Below are 13708 nucleotides of genomic sequence, written 5' to 3'. Positions count from 1 at the left end.
TCTGCCGTGGGGGGTGGGGGTGGGTGAGGGGGAACCATGGAGCACATAAAAAACCTTTTCAGCTACCTGAAAGTGCAAACACTTTGTCAGAAACCTGCATGGTGTCGCACCGGCTGCTCGGAGCATGTACCCGACTACAGTGCACCTCGAGGGCCAAAGCCTTCCTTCGGTCCTTCTTAACTTTAAGATGATACCAGCCTGTAGAACACAGTATAGTTATCAGTCTGGAACATGGATTTGGTCACCTTTGGCCATATTGTACTGAGCAGCCACGACAGACAGCTTCACTACTCCAGTACGATAAGTGGGTAGAAGGTCGTGTAGAAGCAGGTAGAAGGTCGTGTAGAAGCAGGTAGAAGGTCGTGTAGAAGCAGGTAGAAGGTCGTGTAGAAGTGGGTAAAAGGTCGTGTAGAAGCGAGTAGAAGGTCATGTAGAAGCAGGTAGAAGGTCGTGAAGAAGTGGGTAAAAGGTCGTGTGGAAGCGAGTAGAAGGTCATGTAGAAGCAGGTAGAAGGTCGTGTAGAAGCAGGTAGAAGGTCGTGTAGAAGCAGGTAGAAGGTCGTGTAGAAGTGGGTAAAAGGTCGTGTAGAAGCGAGTAGAAGGTCATGTAGAAGCAGGTAGAAGGTCGTGAAGAAGTGGGTAAAAGGTCGTGTGGAAGCGAGTAGAAGGTCATGTAGAAGCAGGTAGAAGGTCGTGTAGAAGCAGGTAGAAGGTTGTGTAGAAGCAGGTAGAAGGTCGTGTAGAAGCGAGTAGAAGGTCGTGTAGAAGCGAGTAGAAGGTCATGTAGAAGCAGGTAGAAGGTCGTGAAGAAGTGGGTAAAAGGTCGTGTGGAAGCGAGTAGAAGGTCATGTAGAAGCAGGTAGAAGGTCGTGTAGAAGCAGGTAGAAGGTTGTGTAGAAGCAGGTAGAAGGTCGTGTAGAAGCGAGTAGAAGGTCGTGTAGAAGCGAGTAGAAGGTCGTGTAGAAGCAGGTAGAAGGTCGTGTAGAAGCGAGTAGAAGGTTGTGTAGAAGCGAGTAGAAGGTCGTGTAGAAGGTCATGTAGAAGGTGGTGTGGAGGCTCAGGGTAGATTAGTGGACGGCAAGCTAGAATGAAGTTTACAGGAAGACGTTGGAAGCTGTTATTGCAAATAATGTATGCCTTCTAAAGTTGGGATTTGGTCCCATGAGCCAATATGCTTTAATATGAGATATGAGCTGTAAGATGGTCTGAGTGTATTAATAATTGAGTAGCACAGCCCCCCCCCCCCCAAGCATCCGTATTCATTTGTAGGGTGTCTGTAATGGAACGCTATGGCTCATATGCATGCAGCTCTTCCTTACACTTCCTGCCCCACAAGGTCCCCCCCCCCCCCCCCCCCTCCCCTGAATGAAGGACAGCTGCTGGCTGGTAGACGTGGTCTCCTAGTCCAAACATGTTGGAATACAAGCGATGTGATCTGGTCGCTAGGTGGCTTGACGGACGCCATCCAGGTCGCTCGTGGGTTCCTCCCGTGCTACATTGTGACGGTCTCCGAGTCCGGCATGTCGTGTCAGGCCACATGCATCCATCTTGTCCGACTGCTGGCAGGCATTTCTGAGTGGGAAGAGAAGCCCGGATCCAATCCCTGGGGGGGGTAGATGTGTCGTTCCGACCGTGACTCAACACTTCCTCTGCAGGAACAAAGTGGACTAGCGAGACGGGACAATCTGGCGCCGCATGACGGCTGCTCTCTCCTCAGGCTGTGGATGCAGACCTCTTCTCCAACGTCACCTACCGGATCAAGTCGGAATCCGCCCGCCAGCTGTTTTCCTTGAACGCCATCACGGGAGACCTGACGGTGCTGCAGACTCTGGACTTCGAGGACCTGGCGGCGATGGGAGTCGGGGGGGCCTCTTACACCTTCCAGGTGGAAGCTGTGGACCAGGGAGGCGTCACGCCGCCGGGACAAGCTACCGTCACGGTCCGCATCACGGTGAGAACTTCCTGACATGCCGGGGGGGGGGGGGGGGGGGGGGTCGATCTGTTTCTGTTTCCTGGGTAACGGTGGCTATGCAGTGACGTATCCAAGTACGCTTGGTGAACATCTCCAGATCATGAAGTAAGAACACCTCCCGGTTTGTCCTGTCCAGCTGCTGAGAAGCTCCATCAGGCCAACCCTGCAGCCCATTGCTAGCATCTTCTCCTCCATCTGGCCTGCCCTCAACCATGTGATGCGATGGCGCCTACGTTTACTTCCTGTCTCCTTATTTGTAGGACATGAACGACTACTCTCCGGTGTTCAGCCAAGTCCTGTACAGAGGCATGGTGGCCCCCAATGCAGAGAAGGGAACGTTCATCACTACTGTGTTTGCAGAGGACCAGGACCCCCCAGTGAGTAACTCCATCTGATGTAACGTCCTTCTATGGATGCTGAATGTGTTACAGTACGTACACGTTACATTACAAACATTAGAGGATGCCAGGTGGGATACGTTCTGCTTGTTTATCTTCCAGACTGTGAGTCGCCTGGCGTGTGTCAGTCAAAACATACATACCATAATTAGGACAGAAATATTGACGTCACACTGGACTATGGAGACAGGTCTCTCTTATGTGGTCTCTGATGATCTCAAAACAGCCAAGAAGATCCTGACCATATTCAGCCTATTTTGCTGCATATGAAGCACATTGTTATTATTATTATTATTCATATCAACTTCAGATTCGTGTCTTCATTGTTACTATTGGTAAGCTGGACTGATATCGTCTCCATGGTGACCCTTAGCTCATGCAGGTGTGGTTCCACCCAAGAACTACCTTACTGGCGTAGTGACACCTCGCCACACCGCGGCGGCTAGCGACTAGCCGGCTAGCGACGAGGCTAGGTGTAGCCTTCCTTTCTATGTTGCTATGTGACATCAATGCACCCAGGAAGGAAGTTCTACTAAAATACTCAAGTATGACATGTTAGCATCAATGTAGCTGTTGCTACATGCTAACAGCAGGGATAGAAAACCTTGCTGGACGTTTTGGAGCTCTTTGAATAGCCGCCTTTCTGGGCCCAATGGGGGCGTGCATTCAGGATGTGCATTCATTGGCTGCCTCTTTTTACCTCTTTTTATATCTTTACAACACACGGAACACATTGGTGATGGTTCCAACAGCCAAACAGGACCTCGTCTGGCCAAAGTAGGGATATTTCCAAATGACCATGGATGTCCCAGCAAGGGCCGATGTCAGCAGTATGGATGTTCACTGTCGACCCCCACACCGCGGATAGAGACCCTGGAGCTTGTTTGCTTTTAGAGGCTGGGCTGGTAATCGAACCATGGATGTTTGCGTGAGTGAAATCCTGAGTCAAAGATTCGGCACGTGTGGGATGTCTTTCCAAGCCCGGGAAAGCAGGCTGTGATTCTACGTCTGCTTTTTAATGAAGGCGGGTTTGAAGGCAAACATCCAGATCACACGGTGACATCTCCTTCCTCGCTCCACGTCCCTCTCTCAACATCAGACGCTTTCATTTGTTCTTGCACGGCATGCTCTCCTAAGTTCTCCAAGCTCCAAGCTTTCATTTGTGTGTGCTCTGCGTGCGCTTTCATTCCACCTCAGCGCCTCTGATTGCAGCGTGTGACTTGTGTGAGTCACCAGCCTTTGGCCTCGTCATCTTCGTCATCCTCGTCATCCTCGTCATCCTCGTCATGCTCATCATCCTCGTCATCCTCGTCATCCTCGTCATGCTCCACCATATTTCACATCAACGTACTTTTATCTCCACTCTGCTGTCCCAGGAGGATCTCGCGGGAGGAGAAGTAATGACTTGCTCTATTTTTCCACTCATTCAAGCAGCAAAGTTAGCAGACGAGAAAATGTCATGTGACGTCAACTCTTCAATGTCCCGCCTTGTTTTCTTCCAATGGCGTTCCTTGTAACTCCCGTCTTTTCACCGCAATATTCTTACCTTCAATATTCTGTACGCCGCACACCTTGGTCTCCCTGCTTGGGGTGGGCATGTTCCTCACCATGGGGGTGGGTGTGTTCCTCACCATGGGGGTGGGTGTGTTCCTCACCATGGGGGTGGGCGTGTTCCTCACCATGGGGGTGGGCGTGTTCCTCGCCGACAGCGAGCGATGGAGGCGGGCTGTCATGGCCTTTGGTTGGCCTGCTGGGCCTTCCCACCAGGTTGGCTTTGCACGTTTGCATCCCGCTCATTCCTCATTTCTCATTCATATGCAAGTGGATCTCTTTCCTACATCCATCCACCTTCCTACGCTTATCCGAGGTCGGGTCACGGGGGCAGCAGGGAAGCCCAGACTTCCTTCTTCCCAGCTTCCTCATCTAGCTCCTCCCAGCAGGCGCTCCGCCATCTTTTAATTGGACAGGAACGGCAACAACGTCTTGAACGCTGTTGAGGGAAACTTCTGGACAGTTCCTTTCAACTTTCATCCAAAATGACAGAACAAGGAACAAGGAACGTCTCCCCACACGCAACACGCAAGGGATGGGGCGCATTAGCATGCCTGGAAGCTAGCCAAGCATCTTCTACACAGCTGCTGCCATCATTCCCGTTGTGGTGTTGAGAACTTCCCCAGATCGTTCCAGACAAAGACAAGCTTCCTCAGCGGAGGTAAACATCGAGCGTCTGGGAGGGCGAGCTTTGACTGACGTCGCTCATCGATTTCCAAACAGGAGTGGACTAACCCGGTCTCTTATTGACCCGAGGCTCGAAGCCTTTTATCGACAGGCGTGTCCGTCAGAGGCGAATGTATCACACCACGTGCTCCACATCTCCATCCCAGCATCTTCTAGTCCTCTCACGCCGCGGAGGAAGAAGAGAATTCCCGCTCAGGACGATGGGGAGATTTCCAAAAGCTCTGCTGTGATTTTGTTGAGTGCTTCATCACGCTGGATGAGGTTACCATGGAGACCAACACTCGCTACTCTCACTGCTCTATTTACGCTCTTTCTTCAGGATGATGTCTTTCTTTACTGCAGTATAACATGCACCCTTGCTATTTGTACTACTACTACTAGTAGTACTACTGCTACATATACTGTGCATCTCTGAAGTATTGTACTGCAAAGCAGAGCCAGGCTATAAAAATCCAAGTGAGGGAAAGTACGGCGGATGAAACGGGAGAGAATAAAAGAACTTAATACAACTTGAAATATTTATGGAAATATGCCATTCATGAAATCAAATTGGAATGAACTTCATAAATGTCTTATTAAATGGGGGCCACAGGGTGTGCTAGTTGGCCCCCCAGTCGGGAAACCTGGCTCTGATCTCAGTGTGAAGTTTGCATGTTCTCCCCATCCGTGTGTAGCTCTTATAGTTATATAGATTATTATTTTATTTATATTTTATTTATTTATTTATTTATATACTTATATAGATAGTCCAATAGTTACCAATATAGCAATAATAATAATAATAAGAAGAAGAAGAATATTTATGACGGCAAACTGATAACATAAAAATAGCTATGATAACCCATCATTTAAAAAACTCTGTGGCTGTGTGGGTGATCGAATCAAACGCTCCTTTTCCTCCCGCCTGTCATAACTTCCCCTGAGCTGGCGTGGAAACAATATTACACAATAATATTTTATACACGTTGTTTTTTGTTCCCATCATCTCTCAATGTTGCCGCCAACATCCATCCGTCGGTCCTGACCTGGACCGTACGGTTCCACCGAGCCAGGCACCCGTCCGCACCCACAGTTTGGCCACACCCCCCAACTGCCCGTGTAGTCAATGATTTGACTCCACGTATTTCATCTGGTATTTTCTGTGTATTTGTCCTGCACGTCCCCTTCGAGAACGACACTGAAGGCGTGAAGACCGATCACGTCCTCAGGCTTCAGTTTTAGCTCCTGGGTGTCCAGCGGTCCCCTTGGCAACACACGCAGCTCACAAGCCGAGCTGACAAAAAAGCAAATGAAAGAGAAATATGAAAATCCCAGGAAGCCAAGGCTGTTTGGGAAGGAGGCGCTGGAAGAGGAGCGATAAAGATGATGGAGGAGGTGGGATTCATCTTAATGAAAGTTCAAGTCCGGCTCCTGCTAAAGTGCTTTATTGTGGAGCCGGGAGGGTCCAATTTCATAAGGGTCTACCCACCCCCCCCCCCCCCCCCCAATAGAAAGCAATAACATAACAACATAAAATGCAACATCATTTGTCAGTTCCAGGGTCAAACCACCACCGTGAAACCACACGCCAACGTTTAAGCAACATCTCGTCATACGTGAGTCAAGGCGAGAAACTGTAGAGATGCATGATATCGTTTGTTCGAACCGATACTATCATATACTACCGATACTTCTCCGGGCCGATATCACACCGATAACCGATATCTATTTTTAAACGTGAAGATGGAAGTGTGGTTTTGCTTTCTTTACCATGTGTCCTTGTGGTGCTTGTTCTCCAGGGCACCCCAGCCAGTTCAGTGGCCTACAGGGTGGACCAGGTCAGATCCCCGTACAGCGGCAGCATATTTGACGTGGAGGAGCAAACAGGAAGAGTCATCACCAAAGTCAACCTGAACGAGGAGCCCAGTCTTACCTTTAAGGTGAGGGAGGTCGTCCTTGTTCTGGCTTATAGTGTGTCACATGTTCCCTTTCTCCCCCCCCCCCCCCCCCCCCCTGCAGTTGTTTGTCATTGCCTTCGACGCGGGCGAGCCCGTGAAGACCAACAGCACCGTGGTGGAGATCACTGTCCTGCAGCCCTCCCGCATCCCCATCTTCACCCAGGAGGAGTACAGGTGACGATTGACTGATGTCTAATTCCGTCTCACTCAGCCTCTCTGGAATCATGAATCGGAGTGCATGAGAAAGTATACTCCGCAACACAGCAGCAAAAGAAGCGATGTTGTCATGAGGTCAAGATCATGCAGACCTTCACCCCAACAGAGTTTGGAAGCGCGTGTAGATCTAACTGACAGAGATAACCGACATCTCGTGGTCGCCAGCACTCGTTTGTGGGCGTGTCGCCCCACCTCGCCAGATCAAGACGTGGCGAGGTGGGCCCGAGTCCTGGGATGATGACCAATTCCTGAATCAGGAGGAACGAAAAGGATGATTTTTACAGCCTCCAGATCTCGCCAGGAGGAGGGATCACTCTGTGCATTGATCCCAGCCCCTTTGGCAGGGTGGGTGGAGGCGGGGCTGTAGCATAGTACACACAGAGTGTGGAGGAGTGTAACGTAGTGGAAATGAAGCAAATATTGCAGATATTCTTCCATTGGTTCTTGTAGAGCCAATCTTGTGTGTCGTCTGGTGACATCCCTTTATCGTCCTGTATCGTCCGGGATTGTCCAGCATCGCCCTGTATCATCTTGTATCGTCCCGTATCAACATTAAGGGCCTCCTGACTGTAAATGGGCTCAACGGCGCCCCCTGCTGCTGCGTCCCGGCTTCCTCGAGGGAACAGAATAGGTCAGCCTGTGGAACTGCAAGGCTGAGATGAGTCATCATCAAGTCAAGTCATTCCCTGCCGGAATGGTTTGTACTTGAAGGGTATTTTGGGGGAACGGTTCCTTTGTGTCCGAGTGCGACGTGTGTTCGTGAAGCAGGATGTGTTTGTCTGATGGATGCTAGGTAGCGCTAGCTATTTGCCAAGCTCCTTTAACGAGATGGTGTTGATTCAAGAAAGCGTCAGAGAGAGGAAGCAATGTCTATATTTCTCAAAGACGCTGACGGCGGCCATGACGGCGGCCATGACGGCGGCCATGACGGCGGCCACAATGGCGGCGTGTGTCCAAGGCAGGGCTGGTTGCAGCGAGTGATGTCTAATGAACACACATGGATTATTAACACTCCAGCTGAGGCGCCTTTGAAGAACTCTCGTTATGAGCCAGTGCTGCTCTAGCTGGGACGCCACCTGAGGCGTCATTCCCATCAGCCCCCGGAGGACTTGATGGCGAAGTTGGCCCGCCCACCAGCACCGAGGTCTCCGGGACGTGACGCTGGTCTAAAGTGGAATGATGATGCTCGCTGTCATCACGGCTCTGCTGGGCTTCGGCTGACTTGATGATTTCTGGCCGGGCTTCCGATGGAATTTGACATTGGATTGGGACCTTTTGGCACAAAGCAGCATGTTGTTTATGTAAACAGCTCCAGGTCTAAACAGGTCCAGCATCTCCTTAGCGCAGTAATTATCAATCATAATCATCACAATAATAGCAGCCTAATCAGCGATGGGCGAGGACGCCGCTGGATCCGCCCACCCATCTCCACCATTATTATCCATAGCTGGACTTGGGATGGGCGGGGCATAAACCACACGTGGGCGTGGTCTAACCAGTAATCAGTCTAGGAAGTGTGAAATGGATTTATGTTTATTGTTTATTATCCTGTGAGGAAGTCATTTTGCTCTCCTTACCTCCGCTCCGCCTTAAGCCATCCGCATGGCGTTCCTTTTGTCTGCCGCTTCCTTTTATTTCCCCGTGCTGTCCAATTGGAGCCCCTCATTTCCTCCCCACCGCTGGAGATCAGGTTCCTTCCTGCACGTACAAGCGTGTCTGCAGGTTCTCGTCTGTGGTTTGGGTGGAAGGGGATCTTATTTGCCCCCACGGTTCACGTTGCACCACGTCCCTGCGTGTCCGTGTCCGTGTCCGTGTCCGTGTTCTTGTCCGTGTCCGTAGTATTCCGCCAGATCCACGTCTCATCACTGATGATGAAAAGAAGGAATAAAACGAGCCTAATGAGGCCTTTTTGGTCTGTTAATCGTCTTCAGTGGAAGTGTTTGAAAGGACCGTCGGCCACGGGTTCCTTGACGAAGCATCCATGTTGGTCCCAGCCTGGGATGGGCCTGGGATGGAATGTTATGACACAAAACCCCAAGTTGCACTTTAGCACTTTAACCAGCAACAGGCAGCATGTATTCATAATGCATTTTACCATGCTAATGCTAATGACATGCTAATTTAACGCTCAATAAACCTGACACAGATACACTCCATGCTGGTAGTACTTATAACACGCCGCTAGGTGGCAGTATTGCGCTACGAAGAATGTCGGGCCAGTACACGCTTGTATGACAGCAGCCATGTTGCTATGCTAACATGCATGTTAGCCAAACATCGCAGTACAGCTACTCCATTTCTCCACACTCCTGGAGTCCTGTTGCTATGGCAACTGTCTGGAAGGAGGTGGTTTACAATAAGGCCAAATACTCCATGTGGCCGTTAGTACCCGCCCACAGCATGGAGGGAAAACCTTGGCGGGGCTTTAGCAGGAGGCTTTAGAGGCAAATTAGCTTTGTCCCATTGTTTGCATCGTTAGCTCCCTCATGCTAACGGCTTTTCTTTGGCACAAAAAGGAGAAAGATGTGTTGATGGGTAGAAATGGAAGGAAAGAAATACAACATGACGCCATGTTGATGATCATCAACTGCTGAGAAACATTCTTGGATATCAATATCTGATATCAATATCTGATATCAATATCTGATATAAATATCTGATATAAATATCTGATATAAATATCTGATATCAATATCTGATATCAATATCTGATATCAATATCTGATATAAATATCCGATATAAATATCTGATATCAATATCTGATGTAAATATCTGCTGTAAATATCTGATATAAATATCTGATATAAATATCAGATATAAATATCTGATATACATATCTGATATAAATATCTGATATAAATATCTGATATAAATATCTGGTGTAAATATCTGATATAAATATCTGATATAAATATCTGATATAAATATCTGATAAAAATATCTGCTATAAATATCTGATATAAATATCTGATATAAATATCTGATATAAATATCTGATATAAATATCTGATAAAAATATCTGCTATAAATATCTGATATAAATATCTGATATAAATATCTGATATAAATATCTGATATAAATATCTGATAAAAATATCTGCTATAAATATCTGATATAAATATCTGATATAAATATCTGATATAAATATCTGATATAAATATCTGATATAAATATCTGGTGTAAATATCTGCTATAAATATCTGCTATAAATATCTGCTATAAATATCTGCTATAAATATCTGGTGTAAATATCTGCTATAAATATCCGATACAAATATCTGCTATAAATATCTGGTGTAAATATCTGCTATAAATATCCGATACAAATATCTGCTATAAATATCTGGTGTAAATATCTGCTATAAATATCTATAAATGCATGTGTGTGATCTGTGTGCTGGTGACGCCTGCTGCAGGACCAGCTCGTTAGACGGGAGAGTAACGTCCCCCCGTGGGCCCGCCCTCCAGGTGTTGGTGGCGAGATGATTTAGTCCGCAGTGAGAGACGCCGGCTGCTCCATTTGTTTAGTGTGATGTCACGCTGGCGGCTCCGTCTCCGCCATGAGCTGGCCGCGTGGCCTCTGCTCGGCGCACGGTAATGATGATGTGATGTCATGTGGGCGCTAACACGCCGCCAGGCTGCACGGTGAATGTGTTCTTCTCTGCTGCCTTGCTCCACCTTGGGGGGTTCTATTCCAGATGCAGTCCTCTTTTCACGCACCTTTGAAAATGTCTTCAGTGATATGGGAATGCCTTTTTCCCCGGACATCGCGACATATAGCACGTATAGCTAGCGCTACCACGCCACACAACGTGACGTGACGTGGGTCACCAGCTTGGTTTGGAATTATCTTTGACAATGTTCCATTGTCCGCACGTGACGTCATCGGGGTCATATCGGGTAAACATGGCGGTGGACGAGACACATAACATATATATATATAAATATATATATACTAGTACATATAAGGTAACATATATCACATAACGTGTATATATAAATATATATATACTAGTACATATAAGGTAACATATATCACATAACGTGTATATATAAATATATATATACTAGTACATATAAGGTAACATATATCACATAACGTGTATATATAAATATATATGTAGTAGTACATATAAGGTAACATATATCACGTAACGTGTATATATAAATATATATGTAGTAGTACATATAAGGTAACATATATCACATAACGTGTATATATAAATATATATATACTAGTACATATAAGGTAACATATATCACGTAACGTGTATATATAAATATATATGTAGTAGTACATATAAGGTAACATATCACGTAACGTGTATATATAAATATATATGTAGTAGTACATATAAGGTAACATATATGACGTAACGTGTATATATAAATATATATATGTATGTAGTAGTACATATAAGGTAACATATATGACGTAACGTGTATATATAAATATATACGTATGTAGTAGTACATATAAGGTAACATATATCACGTAACGTGTGTATATATAAATATATATGTAGTAGTACATATAAGGTAACAAATATCACATAACATATATATATATAAATATATATATATGTAGTAGTACATATAAGGTAACATATATGACGTAACGTGTATATATAAATATATATATGTAGTAGTACATATAAGGTAACATATATGACGTAACGTGTATATATAAATATATATATGTAGTAGTACATATAAGGTAACATATATGACGTAACGTGTATATATAAATATATATGTATGTAGTAGTACATATAAGGTAACAAATATCACATAACATATATATATATATAAATATATATATGTAGTAGTACATATAAGGTAACAAATATCACATAACATATATATATATATATGTAGTAGTACATATAAGGTAACATATATCCCATAGCAAACATGAATATTCCAATGAATAAATAAGATGTTTAAGCTAAGTAGATGAATCCTATCAGGGACCCCAAAGCCACCAAAGACAGTAAAACCTCTGAAGTCAAGCCCAGTTTTATCCTGGTCTTCCATTTGTTTGGATTTGGAGCACCCAAAGCGGCCTGGTCTTTGTTGGTTTGTGTGTCGGTGAAGCCGTTTAACTTCGTTCTCTGACGGCGTTGATGGCGTTCATCTCTTCCAGGCGGGAGCAAACTAAGCTAATAGCGACTAGACGCTGCCTGCTAGCATCGCCATCCTGCCTGCTAATGACTTGAAGGTGCTAGCTAGCATATGTCTGCCGGTTCACCCCACACTTCACAGCCAGCCTCGTTCAACGCCAGGCGCCCAAGCAAAGAGGGGTTGACACGGCAACGCCCCCCCCTCGGCGCACGGCGAGCTTTATACGCCTCCGCCTCGTCTCGTAAGTGTCACACCGCCGTCGGGCCCGAGGCGGCACGCTGACGTGCGTGCCGTTCCTTCTCATGTTGACACCAGGACTCTCCGCTGTAGACGTCCCCCCCCAACCCCCCCACCCCCCACCCCACCCCGCAGCTTTTTATTTGACTCATCTGAATATGAAAGAAATGAAAAGTGACTTTGTGACTGTTGCTGTTAAATCTTATTCACCTTCTCCTGTGGCTCCGCCCACCTGGCGACACGTGGGAGGGCTTCTGATGTGTCACTTTACTGACGTGTCTTGGTTAGCATCATCCTCTTGTTTCTAACCAAAACACTACGTTATTGCATCATCAATTTATTTCTACTCATTACTTTTATTTGGGATTTTCATTTTTGTATTTCTGTTTTGGTACCTACCTACTTATTAACCTACCTACCTACCTACCTACCTACCTACCTATCAACCTACCTACCTACCTACCTACTTATTAACCTACCTACCTACCTACCTACCTACTTATTAATCTACCTACCTACCTACTTATTAACCTACCTACCTAACTACCTACCTACCTACCTACTTATTAACCTACCTACCTACCTACCTACCTACTTATTAACCTACCTACCTACCTACCTACCTACCTACCTACCTACCTACCTACCTACCTACTTATTAACTTACCTACCTACCTATCAACCTACCAACCTACCTACCTAACTACCTACCTACCTACTTATTAACCTACCTACCTAACTACCTACCTACCTACTTATTAACCTACCTACCTACCTACCTACTTATTAACCTACCTACCTACCTACCTACCTACCTACTTATTAACCTACCTACCTACCTACCTACCTACCTACTTATTAACCTACCTACCAACCTACCTACCTACCTACCTACTTATTAACCTACCTACCTACCTACCTACCTACCTACCTACCTACCTACCTACCTACCTACCTACCTACCTACTTATTAACCTACCTACCAACCTACCTACCTACCTACCTACCTACCTACCTACTTATTAACCTACCTACCTACCTACCTACCTACTTATTAACCTACCTACCAACCTACCTACCTACCTACCTACTTATTAACCTACCTACCTACCTACCTACCTACCTACTTATTAACCTACCTACCTACCTACCTACTTATTAACCTACCTACCAACCTACCTACCTACCTACCTACTTATTAACCTACCTACCTACCTACCTATCAACCTACCTACCTACCTACCTACCTACCAACCTACCTATCAACCTACCTATTCATCCTTCCATCCATCCATCCTTCCATCCATCCATCCATCCATCCATCCTTCCTTATCCTGCCAACCAGCTGCTAACCATCCAAACATGTCATTTCCTGTCGTGAAGGCCACATTACTACAAAGCGTTCCCATCACCAAGGTGGCGTAGCCATGACTTCCTGGCCCTGGACGCCATGATGGCGGCAATTATTCAGTCGTGCACGGAGCGGGAAATTGAAGCGAAGTGATTTGTGTTATCCAAACATTATTCACATGCCAATGTCCGACCGCCTCGTCATCCAAATGCTGGGCTTTATCGTCCGCCAACC

General features: G+C 46.2%; 1 protein-coding gene across 1 annotated transcript in view; it reads left to right on the top strand.

Annotated features, from left to right (window-relative positions):
* pcdh15a (protocadherin-related 15a) overlaps nucleotides 1-13708 on the top strand; it is a 111857-nt gene that overhangs the window by 71050 nt on the left and 27099 nt on the right. The window contains exons 21-24 of the mRNA XM_058058288.1: nucleotides 1717-1950; nucleotides 2232-2348; nucleotides 6386-6526; nucleotides 6606-6718. Of these exons, the coding sequence (XP_057914271.1) occupies nucleotides 1717-1950; nucleotides 2232-2348; nucleotides 6386-6526; nucleotides 6606-6718 (605 nt within the window). The remainder of the gene's footprint in view (nucleotides 1-1716; nucleotides 1951-2231; nucleotides 2349-6385; nucleotides 6527-6605; nucleotides 6719-13708) is intronic.

This window comes from Doryrhamphus excisus, chromosome 20 (assembly GCF_030265055.1).
Source record: "Doryrhamphus excisus isolate RoL2022-K1 chromosome 20, RoL_Dexc_1.0, whole genome shotgun sequence".
Classification (NCBI taxonomy): Eukaryota; Metazoa; Chordata; class Actinopteri; order Syngnathiformes; family Syngnathidae; genus Doryrhamphus; species Doryrhamphus excisus.
The sequence above is the reverse complement of the archived record's forward strand: the minus strand, read 5'-3'. Positions and strand labels throughout refer to the sequence as shown.